Source organism: Ahaetulla prasina, chromosome 3 (genome assembly GCF_028640845.1).
Source record: "Ahaetulla prasina isolate Xishuangbanna chromosome 3, ASM2864084v1, whole genome shotgun sequence".
NCBI classification, from domain to species: Eukaryota; Metazoa; Chordata; class Lepidosauria; order Squamata; family Colubridae; genus Ahaetulla; species Ahaetulla prasina.
Genome location: NC_080541.1, coordinates 160,356,592 through 160,380,475, shown reverse-complemented (window position 1 = coordinate 160,380,475; position 23,884 = coordinate 160,356,592). Strand labels below are relative to the sequence as shown.

General features: G+C 35.1%; 1 protein-coding gene across 2 annotated transcripts in view; it reads left to right on the top strand.

The window, feature by feature from the left end:
• Window positions 1–23,543, top strand: part of LRRC7 (leucine rich repeat containing 7) — a 225,510-nt gene extending 201,967 nt beyond the window's left edge. For both annotated transcript variants that reach the window (XM_058176360.1, XM_058176361.1), the window contains 4 exons: window positions 2,501–2,716; window positions 3,445–3,537; window positions 4,577–4,651; window positions 18,109–23,543. In XM_058176360.1, the coding sequence (XP_058032343.1) occupies window positions 2,501–2,716; window positions 3,445–3,537; window positions 4,577–4,651; window positions 18,109–18,216 (492 nt within the window). In that variant the 3' untranslated portion in view covers window positions 18,217–23,543. The remainder of the gene's footprint in view (window positions 1–2,500; window positions 2,717–3,444; window positions 3,538–4,576; window positions 4,652–18,108) is intronic.
• The last annotated feature ends 341 nt before the right edge of the window (window positions 23,544–23,884 follow it).

The following is a 23,884-nucleotide window of genomic DNA, read 5'->3' as shown; positions in this document are numbered from 1 at the left end:
TGTAGGAACAATTTGTTTCATTCTTTTCTAATTTCAAAACCAATCATAAGCATGATTACTGGCATTTTTATTTATGCTTTTTATCAATTTATTAGTCCCAGGGGATAATTTATTCAACTTACAGTATTCTCTATAGTATTTGACAATAATTTGGAAAGTTTTGTAAATTAAAGAGGTTAGTAAGAGAATACAGACAATATAAATAGGATCGGTGGAAACAATAGAAGGTATTCTTTCAATCAGACCATTTCACTTTGTTTTTCTGGGGGAAAAAGGATTTTATTTCATTATGCAGTAGATTCAATCAGGATACCTAAATTAAAGTAAGATAAAGATTTGCAAAACAAATTATTAAACTGATGAGAAAATGAGTTTAAAAATTATTTATCTATCACTCTCATTTGAGAGTTTTTTGAGCGAGCAATATTAGCAGAGCTTATCTCTCCTCATCGCATTTGACCCAGAGTAACTTATTTCTGCTTTACTAGCTAAAAAATTCAAATAAACAGGTCATCCAAATTCAAAATCTTTTTAAAAAGTTAAACTTAGCATGCACACTCAAAACAAATTAAGATTCCTAGTAATTCAGATGTAGGCCAGATATCTTCCAGAATATTTCAAAATTTCAGAATATTTCAAATATTTCAGAATGTTTCAAGTTTTAAAATCAGAATTTCATGATAATACTTTTATGTATTATGCATTATCTTTAAAAAAAACCTGGTTTCCAGACTTGCAGCACCATATATGAATATTGCATGAAATAATTCATGAAAGCTAAAATTATCCTGATTTTATTGATATGTGTGATATACAGATAGCCCTTGTTTATCAACTGCTTGTTCAGTGTCCGTCCATAGTTAGAATGCCCCCAAAAAGTAGGTTTATGACCGGTCTTTCAACTTGCAGCATCTCCTCAGGCATTTATCACAATTTAGCCGCTTGGCAGCTGGTGCACATTTACAATGGTATCCTGCTGCGCCGGTTGGAGGGATTGGGAGTGGGAGGCACCGTTTATCGGTGGTTCTCCTCCTATCTCTCCAATCGGTCGCAGACGGTGTTGACAGGGGGGCAGAGGTCGGCCCCGAGGCGCCTCACTTGTGGGGTGCCGCAGGGGTCGATTCTCTCGCCCCTTCTGTTCAACATCTATATGAAGCCGTTGGGTGAGATCATCAGTGGCTTCGGTGTGAGGTACCAGCTGTACGCTGATGACACTCAGCTGTACTTTTCCACACCGGGCCACCCCAATGAAGCTATCGAAGTGCTGTCCCGGTGTTTGGAAGCTGTATGGGTCTGGATGGGGAGAAACAGGCTCAAGCTCAATCCCTCCAAGACAGAGTGGCTGTGGATGCCGGCATCCCGGTACAGTCAGCTGAGTCCGCGGCTGACTGTTGGGGGCAAGTCATTGGCCCCGATGGAAAGGGTGCGCAACTTGGGCGTCCTCCTGGATGAACGGCTGTCTTTTGAAGATCATTTGACGGCCGTCTCCAGGAGAGCTTTTTACCAGGTTCGCCTGGTTCGCCAGTTGCGCCCCTTTCTAGACCGGGATGCCCTATGCACGGTCACTCACGCCCTCGTGACGTCTCATCTGGATTACTGCAATGCTCTCTACATGGGGCTCCCCTTGAGGGGCATTCGGAGGCTTCAGTTAGTTCAGAATGCGGCTGCGCGGATGATAGAGGGAGCCCCTCGTGGCTCCCACGTGACACCTCTTCTGCGCAGACTGCACTGGCTACCTGTGGCCTTCCGGGTGCGCTTCAAGGTCTTGGTAACTATCTTTAAAGCGCTCCATGGCATAGGGCCGGGCTACTTACGGGACCGCCTGCTGCTACCGAATACCTCTCACCGACCCGTGCGCTCTCACAGAGAGGGACTCCTCAGGGTGCCGTCGGCTAGGCAGTGCCGTCTGGCGACACCCAGGGGAAGGGCCTTCTGTGGGGGCTCCCACCCTCTGGAACGAACTCCCCCCAGGACTTCGTCAACTTCCGGACCTCCGAACCTTCCGTCGCGAGCTTAAAACACATCTATTCATCTGCGCAGGACTGGATTAGATTTTAAATTTATATTGGTTTTAATGGGTGTTATTATTTATATTGTTTTTTTTTAAATTTGGCTATGTAGAATAAGTTTTTTAATTGTTATTTTATTCTGTATTTATATGTACTTTTTTTATTTGCCTGTGAACCGCCCTGAGTCCCTAGGGAGATAGGGCGGTATACAAATGTGATAAATAAAATAAATAAATAAATAAATAAATAAATTATGTAAGTTAAAAACAGCAGTGCTTCAATTTTGTGATTCTCTGCTCACTTAGTTTCAAATGTAGTTGAAAACATTTTAAATAAGATGTATGACACTATTTTTAATTATAGCTATTTGCAACTAGAGTTAACACTTGACTTTTGAAGGCTAAGATAAGGTTTGTATTACTATAAAATTTTATGTATTGCTTTTTGTGATTATATGCATTACTGGCCTAATGGATTGATACTATACACAGGCAGGTAGCCATATTCAGACTCTGATGGGATCACAAAGTCTACAGCATCGTAGTCGAGAGCAGCCATATGAGGGCAACATGAACAAAGTAACAATCCAGCAGTATCAGCCACCGTTGCCAATACAGATCCCATCTCAGAGCTCTCGAGCACCACAAGCAGGAAGGTGTGTCATCCAAACTAAAGGACAAAGGAGTATGGATGGTTATCCAGAACAGGTGTGTTGCAGAATATCATATGGGTAAAAGAATTGTTAAAAGATTTTAAGGGAAGTTCAACGTGGTATCTCACACTGCAGTGGTTTCACACCAAGTATCTGGTTGAGAAAGCAACCTTTGTCTAGCTTTCTTTAACCAGAAACTTACGATTGGGTTATAAATTTGATCTTTTTTTTCAGCTCGTCAGCATACAAGCAAAAAAACCCTGAATTATATCTAGTTCCATGTGTGAATCAATCAAATTTCTAATTTTAAGAAATTCAAGGCTAGCACTGAACACTGTGCAAGCAGTTTCTGAGAGGAATGGGCAAAACTCCTTCAGAAACCTAGAATATTCTTTAAAGTTCTGATATGGTTTTGACGTTCCAAAGTAAATCATCCAAAAAGCCCAGGAACAGGTTTTGAAATGCTTCATTAGGGAAAGGAATGTTCCAGAGTTTTAAGAATGTTGAGTTTTGCACTTTCTTTGCTCCTAAAGGTTAAGATTTCTGTATTTCTCTACATTGTATGTATTTAGCTTTCATTAAAGATATAAGGATGAAGAAATATATATATAGCAATGCAGAGTATTACTGTAGGAATAATATTTTTTGAAATAATGAATAAAAGTCACCAAAATCAGTCTTACTAAAATAACAGTAATTACAGCACAATAATCAGTGGAACACTTATATTTATTATCAGAATAATGCAAGAATATAGTATAACTCTGTGTCTTTTATATATAGTTTTGTGTAAGGATAGAGAAGAATCCAGGACTTGGATTTAGTATCAGTGGAGGAATAAGTGGCCAAGGAAATCCATTCAAACCTTCTGATAAGGTAATATATTACATTTTCAAAAATGCAAGAGCTTTCAATCCTTAATAGGCCATTTGGAATTTAAAACATACAATCCTTGGGTGAAGTAATTTACTGCAATTTCTTTTTGGGTAATCTGTTTTTAATAATTTCACATCTTTTCCTCCCAAATGTGCTTGATTCTTTATTGTCTTTTATTCAATTAAGCATTTAGAATCTTTGTTGAAAGCGGTGTTGCATGCATACATACATAAAGTACAGATGCATTAACGTTTTTTTGATGCATCTGTAACATTGTATTAAGACAAGTGCTTGCATTTATCCACTAGCAGAATTTATACAAATGGAAAGCTCCATTTCTTTAGTTCTTTAGTAAAACTGAACATGTCAAACACAGGAAAATCCAGAAGTCCAGGCAGTTCAAAGAATATAAAGGTTTATTGCAAGGTTACGCTGTCTACAAGAATCTGACCTACTAATGGTCAGAACAAATAGGCAGTAGATAAGAGTCAGTGGAATTCAAGGTGGCCTGAACTTAGATCTCTTGTAGGCATGAAGGGACTCAAAACTGATGGCGCAATTCATGACTATCTCAGGCTCAGCCTGGTCATCTCCTACAGTACATTCAATAGATACGGCCTGAAATTCTGTTTCTTCCACGAGTTAATTCAAGAATACAATTTAATATTTTAAAAAATCTTTGCTGATACTGTTTCGTTTTACAGCAAAAGATACTATTCAGGACAATATCGGAACTGCTAATATGATATAAATCTATAAGTTTTATTTTGTGAGAGACTGAGAAAGTTATTCTCAATACAGAAAACATACATATGTATGACAGTTCAGAGGTTGTGGCTTCCAATCCAATAAAATTATACATTAACATGTATACCTGAACAACAGCTTTAAAGCTATGAAAAACTTCCAAATCAGCAAAGAGATTGCTTACTATTATTGTAGTGATCATTGTTAGTATTATGACAGTAACTGATTTAATCCATACAGAAATCTTTAATGAGTTCTTAGTTGTCTAATCTCTGTTGCTTTTGACTTGTAGGGTATCTTTGTTACTAGGGTTCAGCCTGATGGACCTGCATCAAACCTGCTTCAGCCTGGTGATAAGATTATTCAGGTAAATGAGAACTGTTATTTAACGAAAGCATGGGTTTTACTGCAGATATCCTTGCTCATCTGCATGCTGTCGTATTCCACATTTTTCTGCCTGCCCAAAATAAGTTTCGAATGGTCTGAGACTGAGATTCAAATGCTAAAGTGCTGATAAACTGCACAGAATTGCTACTCTCACAAATAGATAATGGATCTGTTGTTGGCTAAGTTTGAAGAAGAAAGAGGAACCAGGTTGTTTGAAGTAGATAGTATGTTCTGAATAGAAATAGTCAATATTAACATGAAGTTTGCCCAATATTTACCTAAGACCTATATTATTTACTAATATAGAACTTGGTATTTTATTCCTGAATGTGAAGCTGGCTGAAGAGACACCTATGTATAACTTTTTTTTTTTAAAAAAAAAGCAGAATCAAAGCAGAATTTACACCACCACCATCTTTTGTGTGTGTGTGTTAGCTGACTGTCCAGTAATACAGCCAAATAATTTTTAAGAAGGGATTTGATTTACCCTATAAGCTATAATAATGAGATTCAGTGTTAACAAAAAAAAAACCCTGAGAATTATATTAATTTTTATTTATCAGCTTATGTTATAAGTATTTATGCTAGTACAGGGATAAACCCAAAATATTGTACCCAAAATAGAATTGCCTTCAAATTCTGTATGGTAGTTCACTACTCTAAATAAAGGATGAGATTTTGATTATTTTCTCCCTTTGTTAAAGCTTTTTGCCTACTTTTATTTTACTGTTTACTTGTTCTTCAGTATCACAGCACTGAAGAGTTTGAATAAGTAATTTTTAAAAGAAAAAAAAATCTTGTCCAGTTACCTCATTGAGCCTATTCCTCATTAAACTGTAGAAGTCCAGTCTGCACTCAAGATGTTCTCTGTGGCAATAACCATTTCATAAGACATTTAAGCGCACACCCAATCTGTGATTTTATGCTTGCCAACACAGTCCTGTGTCAGTTCCTCAAGGAATTGCACTATAAAACGAATACCACTACCACACAATTTTATTTCAATGTGTAAGGCATAGTGCCATTCTGTATTCTTTTCAGAAAAGAGCTTCAGTGTGTACATTTCTTAATCTGATTGGATCACTGACTCATAAAACTTGTCCCGGGAAACTGCTGAAAATTCTTATGCCTTTTAAGCATTTTGCAGTAAATAAGCAATTAATTAAAAAACATTTCCAAATTAGGATTTTGTAATCTTCCACCATTTATAAATTTTTAACTAATAAATGTAAAAGAATTGTCTTTTGTGTATTGAGTTGGATAGCTGTTCGACATGCTTGCTAAATTAATGTGCTTTTATTTAAGCCAATTAGTCATTATTTCCAAAGCATGCATGTTTAAGCTTAACTACCAAATAAATCAATAAGATTTCTTTCCAAGTCAGCATACTAACAGCACAGCAAATCCACTGTTGGGTTTAACAGTACTTGCTCAAGTAATGTGAGCTACATTCAGACTGTAGAATATTCAAATTTGTAGTGAATTCTTCAGATTTAGTAAAATACCAGCAAGACAACTGTGGCTTATGATTATCATCAACTGCAACTTCGATAGAGTGGAACAAAAAGCTAATCATTTTATTGAAAATGTTGATAGACAAGCAGATTTCTGTAAGATAAGTTTTGGGATCCGCTCTATCAAGATGTTTCACAGAAAGTATACTCAATCTAAGTCACTGATCTTATATCTACACATTTATGGTTACTGGTATGGATCTGGTTCACTTTTATATGTGACATGTCTCTTTGTCAGTGGAAACATATTTTAAGGGAATAACAAAACTAAGCTTCTGTTGCACTTGCTTTTTAAACATGCTTATCATATATATCCTACACAATCATTCCCTTTTTTATTATTCAAATGCAATCACTCTTTGAATCCTTCTTTTCTCTTTGTCTCATTCATTCCCTTTCCCAGTTATTAGAGCAGTGTCCTACGTTGGCATCTACAGAGAAAAATAAATACATAAATCAATTTTAATAAATATGAGATACGAATTATAATAAAAATAAACTATGAAAACTTCAAAACTTATTTTCTACATCTGTCTAAGTTATTTTAATATTACCAGCATTGTCATGTAATAATACATGTTAGGCTTAGGTAAAGAGGCATTTTGCGAACTTGGCCCCTCAATTACTATTAGAGTGGATCTAGAATACAGCAGTAGATATGTTGGTAAGTATACATATGTAAGTGTAAGTGGAAAAGGCCATAATGTATAGGTAAAAGTAAAATTGAGGGGTTGCAGGAAGAGGAAGAAGTTGGTAGCTTAGGTTTTTCTACTCTGGTATTTCTTTCCTTGTTTTAGGCTATAAAATTTCTTGCATTCTTTGTATATCTAGTTTAATCCTAACTAAAGATAGATACAATTTTAGTTATAAAATGGGGATGACCGATCTGTGGACCAGATGGATCAAAACTTTGCAAGAAGAAGTTACTGTTTGTTCATGGTTGGTCTGGCTTGATCTAACTTTGACTCTGCATGTGGTCTCTCACTAAGAGAGCAGGTCTTTGATTTGAAGATTCTCCTGGCCTTGTGGCTCCTGCTAGAACAGGAGGTGGAAGCCCTGGCCAGGAGTTCCTTCACCCAGTTTTGGCTGGTGTGCCAATGATTGGTCTTTTTGGACTACCATGACAATAGTGACTCACATCCTGATCACCTCATAGTTAGACCACTGCAGCCACTTAATATTGGATTCCCTTTTAAGTTGACTTGGAAGCTAATACGTGTCCTGTCTGTTTATTTGCTAACTGGGTGATTTAGCAGATTTAACAATATAATGGTTAGCCCTTCAAGATAGACCAGACTAGGAAACCAAAGTCATGAAGATCAATATTACTTTTATTTTAAAGTTATAGTAATAGGTCCATACAAGTCTGAGTGCACCTCTCCCCTCTCTTCCTTTACCCTTGTGTGAACTAGGGAGGGGCTTGTGAGATGTTTACATGCATTAGAGTTCTAGGCCAGACTTGGGGCTCTTGATTACTTGATGATTACCCTGGCAGTGACTCTTCCTCCTGTCCCTCAAGGTCATACTCTCTCTCCTCTACATTAACACTAATGATAGCATTGGTACATTGCTATTTTAATTGCCCTCAGGTCCATCTCAAAGTGATGATTGTCAATGTTAAAACTCTCCATAGCTTGGTTCCTGGGTATTTATAGGATCATCTTCCTTGACAAGATTCAGCCCACCTTGAGCATACTTTTCTAGGAGGATATGCCAAGGGTTTGCATTGCATGAAAAGTGCGCAGAGTGGAACCTGAGGTCCTAAGGGAACAGAATGCCACTAATCTCTTTGCCTTTAGGAAGGCAATTAAGATCTTATTGTTCCCCAGACCATTTGAATGCTGATGATGGAAAGGCAATTTGTTAGTTACTTAGCCACAGTAATGAGGTGATGCAAAGCAAAAGGCTATTTTATTTTTACCTACAGCTTCATCACAATAGATGTATGTTCTCTTTGCTTATATGTTTTGTCACCATTACATTGAGAGAGGTATAAAGAGAACATGTTTCCTGCAGATTCAGAACAACACTTTATTTATCTCTAAATGTAACATCTTGCCATTTTTAAAAAAAAAAAATCTAGACAATAGATTGAAAATAAATATTCACTCACGACAGCTTGAAGGAACATAATTATAATGTTAGGAAATTGATATGTCAACATCTTACTATAGATAAGATAATTATGGAAATAATAGGATTTCTTAAGTCTGTTTATTTAATTAATTTCTATCCTGCCACAGCACACAAAGACCCATATAAAGCATCCATGGTAAAACTATCTCCAGCATATTAGCATATCTTGAACTATTAGTTGCTTACAGCTTGAAAGAAACTGTTCTGAAAAGAGCATACTCGGCATGAATTTTCATTATATGTTTTTCAGGAGCCGTACTGATGACATTCAGTTAAGACCTAAATCATAGTGAATTCTGCCACCAAGTAAACTTAACCCATTTTAAAATATCAAGGGTCCTTTTGCAGATAATGTTAGACATTTGCAATTCCTTCTTGAACGTGACTAGAGGAATTCTAGATTGAAAATGACTGCCAACTTGTACACTCTCTTCTTCCCATCACATTGGGTCCTCAGGTTTGGCTTTGCTTTATTTTTTTTTATACTTTAGGCTTGGTTTCCATGCTCATTTCTGATATGGTTAAGTCATTGTTAGAGCTTTTCTTTGCTAACTGAGCAATATGTGAGTTGTATGATTGAGTGGTCTTAAAAAATATGTGTGCTCCCTTGTCAGAAACACAACTAATAATTGTTGCTGAAATCTATCAATTAATGGATTTTGGCTAATAGACCTAACTTCCACTAAAAAAAAAAAACCAGGTAAAGAATATCGAATCAGGCAGGGCCCAGGAAAGAGAAGAAGGGTTTCCAGTAGCATGTCCTGCCTACTGGGTGAGTAGGTCAAGTGTTGAATTATTGTCAACCTTGCAGAGTGGAAGGCCTTTTTCTGAATGCTGAAAGCTTCAGGTGAGTCTTTGCTCAGTGTTTTGTTTTGACAGATTGAAAGAGGAAGAGAAAGGTCCTTTTTGGTGGTACATTTCTTCATTTAGAAGATGTATTCAGAGTGATAAAGAATTGACATAGAATCTCCTATTGACCTTATACCAAAATAAATATAGAAATTGGTCCTTTGCTCTCTCTGTGTAAGTGCTGCAGAGTGAGAGGCCTGGAGTGCAATTGGCATGGACTCTTCAAACAAAGCAGGGCCAGAGCATTTTACTTCATTTATGGGCAACACATTCAGCATGCTTTAAAATACCTTTTATAGTTGTTTAATTATTGTTCACAATCTATTTGTGAACATAAGAGACAGGGAGAATAATCGTATTTAAATCTCTCATCTGATAATTAATAGTTCATACATTTAGCCTGGAATGTTTGAATTGTCATGAAATGATAGTTCAATCTGTAGTTGTTACAGGTAGTCCTTGACTTACAACTGTATTTGTAAGAATTTACAACCAGAATTTCCGTCACTAAGCAATGCAGTTGTTAAGAGGCATCATATGACCAAACCTGATTTTATGACCATGGTTACTGCACTCATTAAGTTAATCACCACAGATATTAAGTAAATTACTGTGATCATTCAGTGAATCCAGCTTTCCCAATTGACTTTGCCTGTTCCAATTGAACATGGAAGCAGGCTGGGAAGATTGCAAATCATGGTTATGTGATGCTGTAAATGCAAGCTGGTTGTCAAGCTGCTGAATTGTGATCATGTGATCATGGTATAGTGGGATGGTCATAATATCAAGGATGGTGTATACATATATACAGCCTTTTTCTGAGGCTGTCATAACTTGGAATCATCATGGTTGTAAATCAAGGATTATCTGTCATCTATAATGGATCATTCATACATGCACATTATAACTGAACAATACACTTGATAAATATGCATGAAAATAAGTTTGTCTTTATGCTAAGAGTATAATAAACCACCCATTAGGTCCAGTTCACACAATGAATTAGCCCACTAAGAGTCATTTGGACATGAACATTTATTCTTCTCAGTAAACTTTTCATGCAAAATGGCTCACAGAGAGTTCCAGTAATGGACACTATAAAATCTTATTTTGTTATTGTTTACAATTTTTGAAACGATATGGCAAATTGTTAGTTTTAACAGTAATCTTACTGGAACTATAAACTTTTGTGGAATGTTTCTACTTACTTTTCTAAAACAAATATAACAAGATTTACATAATTACTATTACCAATGTAGTTATATACAGATATGTGACTTCTTGGGGACTACTTAATTAATACATGTTGTGGTAGTAACCCTAACACTCTTCCAGTCTAAATTTGCCTAGTCCTAAATAAAATGAGATAAGGGTATCAACTATTTACTATAATTATTTCCCTAAAGCAAAATTCTTTCATCTGATTCCCAACATCAAGAATAGGTTCAAACAGGAGAAAACTGCTCAGACACAGGACTCCAGAAAGGATCCAAGAGGTGAAATTTGGCTCCCTGTATGCCCCTGAGATGTGTAGGCTGTGAACCTTTCCCTAGCCCTTTATCTCTTGTGTACGGGCAAAATGGTGTTTAAATTAAAACAACAAAAAACAGGTCTGGAAACCATGTACAGTAATTGGGGGTCAAATGCATTCCATTTTCACTGTGATAATTTGCATCCCCTTTATCCAGAGTGTAAGTGGGCAAAACAGAAATTATCCGATCTTAAAAGCACATCTGTGTTGTGAAAAATGAGGTGTGAGAGATTCTCCCTAGCATATAGATTATGTTTCAGGCTTTCAATAGAAACTGCTTTTGTTTAAGTACCAGTTATCAATAAATTGGGCGGTGGCAAAGTAGCCAAACCACAGCCACAATACTTTCCTTTTTCAGATTTCAGAAACTGGTTATTACCCTGACTTGTGGCCAACAAACCTGGGGTGGTTTCATGGTAAGTTCGGCAATGAATTCAAACCTAATAAGAATTGCTGTCAAACAAAATTAGCACTGAGGTTCTGAAATATATTTGTTCTTATTACAGATGGCCCGAATACACAAGAAGGATTGGATTTTTCTTAAATCCCACTTGTTTGTGTCTAAGCCAATCCACTCCAAAGAATCATCAACACGCTTCAGTTAAGGAAGCTTAAAGTTGGCTATACATTGTTTTGCCTGCCTCATGTATTAACCGAACTTACCAACTGAGGACGTTTTTCATTACAAAGACTACCTTCTGTTTAAAACAAACAAACAAAAGACAAATAAGGGAGGGAATAACTCCCATAATAGAAATAATTGTTTTTTCAAGTCAACATATTTTCAAGACTTAATCTTAGGGAAATGGATTATGCGGTATACAAGGATCCGTTACTCAGACAACCAGCATGCAATTCTTATTAAAGACAATGGTGTAGGTTTATGTTTGAAGGAGATCATATATGATCTGTCGGATCAGTATTATACCTCCATTTAAATTTTCATCTTGCACTTTAGCAAAACATGTTGCCATTAAAAATTATAAATGTCCATGACAATCGTGAATTTGAAGTGAAGTGGTATCACTGCGGGATGGAACCAAGCAGATCTCTTTGTCTTGGTTGCGTATTTCCCATCCTCACATTCTGAAGTTTACTGTAATTCTAATTTATCTTATGTTTCTAAGCTTTTGAGAGACTTACCATTTATAATTTAATTTTGCCCCAAATGATTTTTTTTTTCTGCTTCCATTTGTGTCACCAACTGGGAGCATGTACTATCGTAGCAGGGATTCCTCATGCATCCTCAGACTTTCCAGCAGTCTTTGTAGTCACTTACCTCTAAGGTTCAGGGGAAAGCTGTAAAAGAAGGAAGGCCGAAAGCTTGCTTACGGTAAAGTAAATCAACCAATATACCATGTGTCAGTTTATCCATGCTGCATGTTTAGGAATCACACACTGATCCTTTGATCAAACGCCTTGGATAGAAAATATGATCGGTCCTTTGCACTGCATCACAATCAAATTAAATAGAATTTTACAAAAAAATAGTTTTGCTCATTTCCAATCAAAACATCATTTTAAAAGGTTATTTTCCCATTTAAAAAACTAAGATAACTCTGGAGTAAATAGATGAACCGTGGCCTAAATTAGAGGTTTTCGATTCTTAGCTGGGAAATCAAATTTAGGCCATCAGGAAATGAGAAAGGGACATACAGACAGACGTTTTTGCATTTAAGGCTACTTACTACAACAGGATGGACCATCAGCCTTTATATTAAAAAAAAAACCTAAATAGAGGCCAGCGTAAACCTGGCTGCCAGAAATATTCCTCTAAGGTTTTGCACATGAAATTCAAGGCTTTGTTGAATGTCTTTTATCTGTCTGGAATTTGTACTCTTTCTCTTAAATTATTTTCTTGCTGTTTGTTAAAGCAACATTTAACTTAATTAAAAAAAATCTTTTGTGTGTGGACTCTCTATTTATTATTACACTTCTCACTTTCTTCTGTTATATAAAAGCAATAGGCTTACTTATTTGACAGTGCATATATTAATATTTGGTCCTGGGGATCCTACCTTCACATACACATGTGGTGTGCACACATGATCAGTTAGGCATTAGAAAATAATAATTACTGTTCAACTATACTATTTTTTTAATTATTTGCATTTATATCCCGCCCTTCTCCGAAGACTCAGGGCGGCTTACACTATGTCAAGCAATAGTCTTCATCCATTTGTATATTATATACAAAGTCAACTTATACTAGGGAAAACATTCTAACTCTATGTGAGAAATTATTTCTTCAAATTCACCTAAGCAACTAAAAGTTAGTAGTTCAGACCAATATCCACAATTAAAAGGTAGATATGTTTATTTGACATATGTCAACAAAGAAAACACATCGTTCACATCACAGAATATATTTTTTATTAATCCTAGCAGTTTATTTTAATGCAGGATTAGCATATAAATTCTAACAATATTAATTTTAAGATATAAACCAGATATTAAGAAACATTTTCAAATAATGAGCCAAACTCTCTAAGCTATAGCTATTTTATTCTGAGCTGAGTTCCCCATCAGTAGCAAATTTTTATAAACATTGAAACTAAGGCTAAAGTCTGGGTAATGCAGCTACCTGCAAATAGAATGATAACACATCTCAGTGTATCTGTAAACTATTTTAATGTATAATAATTTCTACAAATCTATAGAATAAAAATTTATAAATCTAATTATATACCTACTAGTAGATTCCTAGTAATTACATGGTCATGTCCATTTTTTTTCCTTACAGTATGGAAGTACTGGAAGTTTCTTACCATCTATTTTATTTCCTCAATTAGTCTGGAATTTCTTGATAGCTTCCCACCTAACATAAATATTAATAAAATTTGATCCTCTTAGCTTTTTCAATAAGTTTGATTAGTTATTACTATTTGCTATTATAACCTTCTCTAAAAATAAGTGCAATTAAAAATAGTAATCTAATAATTATATTTTGATACTTGTTATTACATTGTTTTCCTTTATGAGATGGCTGGCCATATAAATTTGATATAAATAAATAAAAAATGGTAAAGAGCATAAAAGCCTCTGAAGTAAACCCAGTCATTCTCTATCTAAGGGGTCATCATTAGTGAAATAGGATGGATGCTTCTGTGTATAGTTATAGATTTTATGAGAGAGTAGTGAGAGCATGTATATTGCATCAAACTCAAAGAAACTCATCAAAGAAAAATTGAGAATTTGAATAAAAGAATCTAAGACTACATTGTTATATTTCTTTTTAAATTTTGCCTTTTGTATAGATAATATTTTGTCATATTGTCCATTTTCAAAGACTATGTTGAAAACACAAAAAGGGAAGGAGGGAGAGAGGGAGGGAGGGAGGGAGGAAGGAAGTTGGAGTAAGGAGCATCAGGCAAAGTGCAGAAAAAGAACAGTAAGCAGCTAAATCTAGTTTGGGTCAATACCATTCACCGTACACTACTCATGCATTCTATTTTAAACTTTAACCATCCTTGTTTTTATGAATAGACTGACTTATCTTATTTAGAAAAGTCTTCTCGTTCTTTGAGAACCTCATCAACTCCATTCAACCATAACAGTCTTGAGTTTCCTCTTCTTCTCAATACACCACTATTCCTTCATGTATTTCTTTTGCAATTTAATATTACATCCTAATTCAGTCTTTCTACGTACCCAACTCTCTCTACATATTTTTATGTTGATGATTCTTTCCTGTATCCAATCCACATTGATTCAGCACCTAGTTTTACTTAACTCTATTTTTTCTTGTTTTCCACATAAAGTTCTTAAATAACACATTCCCATTGTATATCCAACACTCACTTCCACACAACATTTATTTCCTTTGACAAACATTCATTTCACTAAACAAGCACATCATTTGCCATCATTTCCATGTCTAGCATCTTCCCAACTTTAGTAAACATTCTACCAGGATACACAAATTTAGCTATTTGCTTTAATTTTTCACAATGCACGTTACTTGCAATCATTTACTCCAATGGCAGTGTGAAACATGACTGCCTTGATTTCTTATCCATACTCATTGCAAAACAGTCTAACAAATGAACCTTGGTGGTGCAGTGGTTCGAGTGCAGTACTGCAGGTTAGTTCTGCTGACTGCAATTTGGCAGTTCAAATCTCACCAGGCTCAAAGTTGTCTCAGCTTTCCATCCTTCCGAAGTGGTAAAATGAGTACCTAAATTGTTGGGAGCAATATGCTGACTCTAAACCGCTTAGAGAGGGCTGTAAGCACTATAAAGGGTAATTTAAGTCTAAGTGCGATTGCGATTGCAAATGCTGTAAATATTAGGTTCTTTGCAGCAAGTATTATCGTGTAGTCAAAGTACATATACATCCATGTCCCCAGCAAACCAAAAACTCTGTTTATAAATTTACTCAAAAATAAATCAAACAATCTATTTGAAATTGTTTTATTCTTGTCATATTCTGTATTGAACCACTTATTAATCATTGCATTAAGTCTCACATATTATTTGTTTCTTCATATACTGCTCTTGTCGCATTCAGCAATCAACTTTCAATTCCATTCATATGCAAAACATCCCATTATTCAAACCTATTCATTTCATATTATGGCTTTGAGCAGCCACAATTTTCACATAACACTCCAAATAAGAGAAAGTTTTAGGTTATCAGCCTCAAATTATACCCTTGCCATATGAAACTCTCTCTGCTAATCTAAACTCATACTAACAGCTATACCAGCTTTAGTCTTCTTGCCACATGTAATTTTATTTCAAGCATGCTCATGTTAGGAGCTCTAAAGTCTGCTTTGCAAGCCACTATAATATTGTCTATCCCAACAACCAGAAATTACATGGATTGTCTTAACAAACTCAAAATATCTGAGATACGATTACAATTTGCTCCGATATTTTTTCTATCCGGGCATGGTGCTCAGACCTGAACTAAAGAAAATAATTATTCCAATGAAAAACACTTTTTCCTTAAATGGATTTTGCATTTATTGATTTCCTCCTCCCTTTGCACTTATTTCTTTTCCTCATACATTTGAACAAAGAATAAATTGTCATGCTAGCAAACTGACCAACTACAGTATAGTTTGCCTCCAAGTCAGAATTTGAATGAACAATTTTGGAAACAAAAAGTGGTTTGTTCAAACCACTAGAGTATAAAAATGGGATGTGTGGGACAGGTGAAGAAGAATTGGGAACATACAAACTAAAAACTCCAAAATAGCCACCTTGTACTACAGCAATTACACCTAGGTTGTGCTATTATTTTCAAACGGTTACTAAACCAAAGCTGATGAGCAGAAACTGTATATATAAATTAAAATTCTGAACTACAACATACATAAGAATAAATTAAAAAATAAAACTTGAGTTCCAAAATATGGTATTCATTGCCATGATTATTAGAAATAGTTGAGCTTGACCGAAGCATAAGGCATGAAACTCATATTCTTTATTCAAATGAGCAATTATGCAAATAATATGACCGGACTGCTTCAATTGCACATGCATTAGAATGCTCAAATAAAATGCTAAACTTTGCATGTAAATGCTAATCTAATAAAAATCCAAGTCTTAGAGAAGTCTGGAGTAAATTAAGATTAGTGATACTTTCAAAAATAAATTCCATATTCCACAAAGTTGTCCTACAGTGGTTCCCAACCTTTTCTTGTTTGAGGCACAACCTTTTCTTGTTTGAGGCACCCTTGGAAAGCCTTTCAAAAGTTCCCGGCACCCTTATAAGGAAATAGATATTTAAAATCTCCGTAGCTCAAAAGTTCCCGGCACCCTCAAAAGATCTCACGGCACCCCTTAGTGCCGCGGCACACTGGTTGGGAACCACTGTAAGATGATACTGACATAGTTTAAATAGGAATATTAAGCACATAAACCCTCCCCCCCAAATCCCTATTAGAGATATTCACTAATTCAGACTACACAGTTGGAGGTGGGGAAACTTCTTAGCGCAGATTCCTTCTTTCCATTAACACTGAGCATTTGATAGGCTTCTGCTTGTCGCATATGAAATGTTGGTGTGATATAAAGGCTATTTGGATTATGATACAGCTGTTGTAAACAATTGGTTCACAAATTTAACTCTGTGACCTGGCTTATTCTGTTCCTAAGTAGCCATACAGATATAGTTGATTTAGAAGTTGTGCTAAATTCAAATCTTTTCCAGCCTGGAATAATAAGCAGAAATGGTTTTGGGGAGCGGCTGTTGGAGTTCAGTAAGTGGGAAATTCCTAGGACTATTTAACTGAGTGCAGTTTTATGCAAGACCATTATCAACTTTTGTTCTGCTGATTCTCCCTCTGTTTTCTTGGTGGAATTTGGAAACAACTGTGGGAAAAACATGATGAAGATAGTGACTTTTGCCGTTTTCTAATACCTTCCAGATGGTATATTATATTAAAATTAGGGTTGTGCTTAAAGGCAGCTTTACTCTTTAGAACTTGAGATAATTGATAACATCGAATAGATAGTTATAGTGTTAGGGTAGATAATAGGTAAATGAGTACATAATTGATAGATAACATATTATATATAAATATTATATTTGATATATATGATATACGTATGTATATACTGTATATATGTATGTATAAAGTCAGAAAGAAAGTTTGCTTAAGAGCTTGTTTGCTAGACTGAAATGCCTGAGACTAGTACTTGATGGCTTGTACAATGAAGCAAATACCAGATTGTGCAGTTGGGCAATATGAGGCAAGGTTTTATTTTTTTTCAAAGCATTGTAAGCTACATAGGTCATCCTGAAAATATTCCAATTCAATTGAGGTCCATGACCAATCTATTTAAGACTTTTAAATTGTTTCAGCGGTCTAAAGTTCCTCTGGGGGTCTTTGCTTAATCAATAAGGAAGTGTAAATAAGTAAATCTCTTGCACGCAAAGCATTCCAAGTAGCAGATTGCATTTTTTTTTAACAAGATCAATGCATGCATAGCTACCTCGCTGCTCATCCTCATCTGACATTTTTATAGAGAATTCAGTATGACCTACTGAGCATGATGATGGGAATTCTAGGACATGGAGGGTACGATGCTGGGAATGACTTCTCTAAACTGAGCAAATTACTTAGACAAACAAAATTCAACTCTATTGGCATAATATGGGAAAGACATCCAAATAAAGTTGATGATTGCTTAAGGCCATGTTGTAAAATTTATACAGAGGTTTGAGTTTCAAACATCTATACAAATTTCACAGCATGTCATTATATTGATGCTGGCTGGGGAATTCTGAGAATTGAAGTCCTCACATCATAAAGTGATCGAAGTAGAGAAACACTGTACTACAGCATTGCTTTTCTAAATTACACCATATCATGGGATAGTGGTTGATGGTTAAAACTATATGCCCCATGTTACTAAATTCTAAAACACTTACTTTTTTCTATTTTGTCTGTTGCAGGCAAATGGACACAGTTTTGTACATATGGAACATGAAAAAGCTGTATTACTGCTGAAGAGTTTCCAGAATACAGTAGACCTAGTTATTCAACGTGAGCTCACTGTCTAAATATTTTTTTATAAATAATAAAATATGCCTAACATTTTTGCCAATTGCTGGACCAATGGCAAATATAGTGCCAAATGTATAATATTATATGTTAGTAATGATTATCCTGGGGAAAAATAACTATATAAATATAACTTCCAAGTGATTATGTATTATTTTTATTTGTAAGTCTCTGGCTATGCATTGGTACCAGCTTATTTTTAAAACATTCTTTTTAATTGTTTCTAGATGTCTTTATTTCAGGACACAGAAACACACACAAGTTCTTTACAAATCTTAGTCTCCATCAAAACTACTGCCTCATAGTTGTTTATGTTTTTAAAAAGAAAATTATATAAAATTATAATTCCCATAAAGTATTTCTATCTCACATAAGATATAAATTATTTATAAAGAATATTTTAGTAGTTCTATATTCAGTAACATGAGAACTGAACTTAATGGGATTCACATCTGTAGAAATAGGTCTAGAATTGCACTGCAGACCTGTTAGCTTTTTCATTTTTCCCCTTTTTTACAATGTAAATACATATATATCTTTTAAGAGTGCAATATCCAATTTAAAATAATGTTAAATTTATTTGGGAGGGTAATGGGAGTCTACATTGGCAAAACCATGCTTTGCTCTGCTCACAACTGATTATTAAAAAAACATATATTCCTTTCCAGGATTTGCCTCAAAGAAGCGTAGAATATAAATCACAAAAATAGTCACAGTAAAAGATGTTTAGTAGGGACATCAGTAGATACTGAATGTTGTATCATCCTGGTTGATGATTTGCGGATGGTTTGGACCACAACTTCCATAACCTCCAGGCATCCCAACCTCTGTTTATGCTGGCAGTTTGGGCTATATGTTTAGAAGACACTAAATTAGGCAAACTGGTGTAAGCTTCCGAGGATTGTAGTCCACCGTCATCAGATGAATGAAATGTTACTTTGAGTTACCAGGACATTCAGATAGGGACAGGCTTACAATCTTACAATTCTGAACACAATGATAGGAAGGGAAGGAAATACAAGTACTTTGTTGCCCCTCACATAGTCTAAGAAAGTATGTAATTGAATATTCTTGTAACTCAAATGTCAGGTTTCTGAAAAATGCCAAGAGTCTTTTGACTGCCATGAGATAGAAATTTCATAAATGCATAAATGTGCCAGCATACACCCAATCTTTACCATGCCAAAGGACTTTGAAAACAAGCCCAACTTTGGAATTCAGTAGTTAAATTTTTTGCCATAGATTGATTAGCCCAAGAGTCCAATACTTTTCTGAATAAGCAGAGGGAAGATCAAGAAAACTTTCGTTTTTTCACAATTTGTGTGTGACCATAAAATAAGCTGTTTCTTGAATTTTGAATACCAGGCTGCTATGGACAATGTCTCCGCTTTGTCTGTAATAAGTTGCCAACTTAGTAAGGGAAATAGTATTATTCCCTTTGGTATCCTGGACTCCAGACAATTATATCATCATTTGCATTACCAACTTTGTGCATTGTTTCTAAAGTCAGATTAGTCTAACTGTTGGAAAATTGGTGTAAAAAACTTCTGTGCAGAAAAATGTCCATACCAAAAATTTGTTAAACAGGAAATATATCCCATAATGTGCACATTAGCACAATGTGCAAGTAAAGGGATGGCTTTAATAATACTAAATATTCAGGAGGGGGATATGAATTTTGCTATGTGCTTCCAGTTTGACTTAGAACTGAGGATGTAGTAAATAGAAATTTACAGATTAATCCATAAAATATTCTATAGACTAATGGCAATTTTTAGTTGTTTTGAAAATTAGTGTTTATCTAGATGAGATTTAACTTTATTATTCAAAAATATTACTCCAGGTTGTGCGTGAGAAGGAAATTTCTTTGATTCCAAAGATAAGATAGTCTATGGTTTAAATAAGAGGCCTTGGTTTGGAATTATTCATTCCTAACAAAAATAACTGGTTATCTCAAATGGAGTAGAAAATTAATTATGTAACAAGTTGATGTTTATTAACACTTTTCTCCTAACCCTTTATAAAAATCTTGTACAAAATTAATATTTTATCTTCCTAGCGATAAAAAAACATTTAACTAATTCACAATATAAATTAGGGCTCTGCTAAATTTTAAAGGAAAAAAAATGCTTTGCAGGAATGCAAAGATCCTTTGCTTCTACATTTTAGCCATGATTTTGTTCTGCTATTCTCTTAAAAAATAGTCCTTCTTTTCCTCTTAATTACTGAAATCAGCTCAACCAATCACAAATCATATAGAGTTGATTAGATCAGTAAGGAAAATGGGACTGCACTGCTCTTTCTCTAAAATGCCAATATAAATTAATTTATCAAAATCATTACTGGGATGTGCATTACACTACACTTCTTCCTTAAAAGCACAATTGCACCTTGGCAACATGTAGTTTGGAAAAGTGGTGTCTGAGACATGTCCTAATTAGCATTGGTTGTTTTGATCATCATTTTTTTTTAAAAAAAAGCCATCATAAAAGCAGTGAACGCAGCATTTCCAAGTCAAGTACTGTCTTAATTGCCATACATGGACAGCTTTCCCCTAACAGAAAAATGTTTATGTTATTTAGGGACCTTTTGAGGAATCTACCTTTTTGAAGGGCATGAAATCATTAAGAAAATATAATTCCCTGATTTTTCTCAGGGTTAGTGCGAGTATAAAGCCAATTCATATTTTCTCTACTATCACATTCCATCAAGTCCTAGTAGCCCTTCTGAAGCTAACTATAGTTAGCTGGAAGTTCCCATCTTGCAACCATCCAGTTAGGGGAATCAGAGGTTGGAAGACTAAGAAACACAACCGAGGACAATGCCAGATGTCTTTGGCCAAACTACATCACATCCAGCTGAGTTCTGTTAAATATCCATGTCAGAAAAAGGAGCCTAGTTGGGAAGAAGAGTTAAATATGGAAATCTTTCTCTCTTCCCATCCCTTTAAATTTATGGAGCATCGGATAAGGGATAACGTGTGATCTTAAGCTGTTAGACAAGCACCAGAAAACCCAGATTTAAGTCTACCTTTAATCGTGCAAGCTGATTGGGTGGCTTTCAGATAGTCATTCTCAGCCCAACCCACTTAATGGGGTTGTTGCTGTGGGAGAAAACATACCCTGCTTTGAGCTCCTGAATGAAAGGCAGTGATAAATAAAATATAGTGCTCCACACAATATATAACATTTATTTAATTTGTGAAGGATTGCACGTGTGTCACTAATCCCACTATGATCTTTAGACAGTTCTGAAAAACACAGAGCAGAGACTATATAGCTAAAATCTCCCTTCCCATTTCTAAACAGGTAGTCCTAGCAAATCTATTCAGACATCTTTGGTAAGGCTTTTTAAAGGCTCCTGCGAATTCCAAAGCAGAAGCTGAAGCTGAACTGCTCAGTTCAGCTCCTACTTCTCATTCAAAATGGGTTTTGCTGCATTTGTTTCCATGGTGACAGTTGTGCTAGCCAACCCTGACTATATACAAAGGTGCTCTGCCCAAACATGCCTTAAAGCGTGATTAAAAGAACCAGGAGAGACGGGACAGCTCTGGTTTTTTGGCTTCCATTCAGCAGAGCAGCTGTTTATTGACACACACACACACACATACTGGAGAAATAGGACTTTGCTGTACGGAGAGCAAATGGATTTACATCTGTTCCTGCAGCTAGGCCAATTTGCCTATAACAGACCCTCTACAGAATGATTTTAGCAAGCTTTTGCTCTTGGAATCCTTCTTACGGATTTTCTTCCCAGGACTATTTATAGAAAGTAATGTAAAAAGCAATCTAATTAATAAGATGCCATACGGAATCATTTTAGGAGGTACAATAAATTTTTAAACATCACCTTGTAAGTACCACATGGAATCATTTTGATAGGTATGACATTTTTTTAAAAAAAATCAGCTAAAATAAGTGCAAGGAACTATCTAGGCAGCCATTTTTAAAGTTATCTTTCATACAAGCGCCTCTTTAAAAATTAAAACTGGTTAAAAATAGACTTCCGTTCTTCTCATACAAATGATGTAAAGTTTTTAATTCATGTGTAAATATTAGTATAAGATACAATTAACTATTAATCAGGAAGGCACATTAGGACAATGGTTAAGAAAGTGAATTGTTTTGCTGTTGTGAATTCTATTTTGCCCTTGCTGCCAATGGTACCATTTAAAATGTCTCACAAAATGTATTGTCAAACTTCCCAGTTTTGTCAGGATCGTCTTCCTTCACTTTGTAGCTGACAGATTCCCCTGGTAGCTTTTCAATATCAGATTTATTATTACTTTCATAGCTTCAGCATATCTTTTTGCACTAAGGACCTCATCATATGTTAAATTGCAACAGATTTTTGAATTCAAATCTAATTTTTTCATAAAGATTTAATCACTGTAAATCTATAAAGAATATTTGTAGCTCAGGGTTGAAATGAGGGGTCCTTGGTACTCCTGGGCTCGGTTATTTTCTTGCAGACATTTCATTATCAGTGCTTGATAACACATAGCACTGATGATATTACTTACTTTGGGTAATGAAACTTCTTTAAGAAAACAACCTCATTGTAAATCTCCTGCCCGTGACATTTTAAAGAAAATACATTCTTAACTGAGAAACGCATGAAACACTTTGTCACAGCAAGCTCCTATTTCTCAGCACAACTGCTCCTATTTCTCAGTAAAAATATAAGTATTGTACTGAGATAGCTTGTGAATGTTTTGAGTTCTGTTTCTGGCAACAATGCATGCCTTTTTTTTCAAAATGCCCAAGCAAATGAGAAGAGCTATTGATAAGATTCAATCACACTAAGAGCAACCATTTCCAATGACCGACTGAAGTTTTCCATGCTTGTAACTTTCATGTTCCTAAAGTAAAAGGTGGAATTGAAGAGTACTTAAGAGCTATAAAACATTATTTTTAGTAAAATACCTAAGATCTATTCGGAATTATTATATTTTTCCTTTTGTTCATGTCTGCCTTTATTACCCTACGTTCCAAACAGGAGATAAGTATTAAACAAATTTTAAATCAGAAGTTAGAATTAATTTTTTTAAAAAATGCATTGCTTGTAGTTTAAAAATTCACATATATGTATTTACTACAATGATAATCCTGTTTGAGAAATCCAACAGCGACACCCAGAGGCTAAGAATATTTTTCTCAGCACACAAATAGAAAGTGGATTCTTATTTTTTTTAAAAAAATGAATTCAGACTAATCTTGAATCTTTATGAACTTTAAATGTGTATTAAGTTTCCACACTATTTCCTTCCATCTAGAATGTTCATGCCCCTTTGTGAAGTTTTATTCTGAACATCGATAAGCCACACCAGTTCAGCACAAGAGGCTGAATTTTTATAAATCGGGGCCTTTCCTGCCTCTTTGCTAGCTTAAGTGGCTTAACACTGGGCAAGACAAAGACTTATTAGTTACGTTTTTCTACTTGTGAGTACTGTAATCAAGTAAAAACCAACAACTTACTTTATTACAAATTTTACCATTTTATAAAACACATGTTTAATTATAGAGATAGCTGTATTGTAATTAATATTTTGAAACAATTGTGATTTTGAGCTTAAATTATATACAGAACTGTCATTTTTGTATGTGTTAAAAAGATTGCTATATGACAAAATACTTTTCAGTTTAATTACAGTATCATTGTAAATAA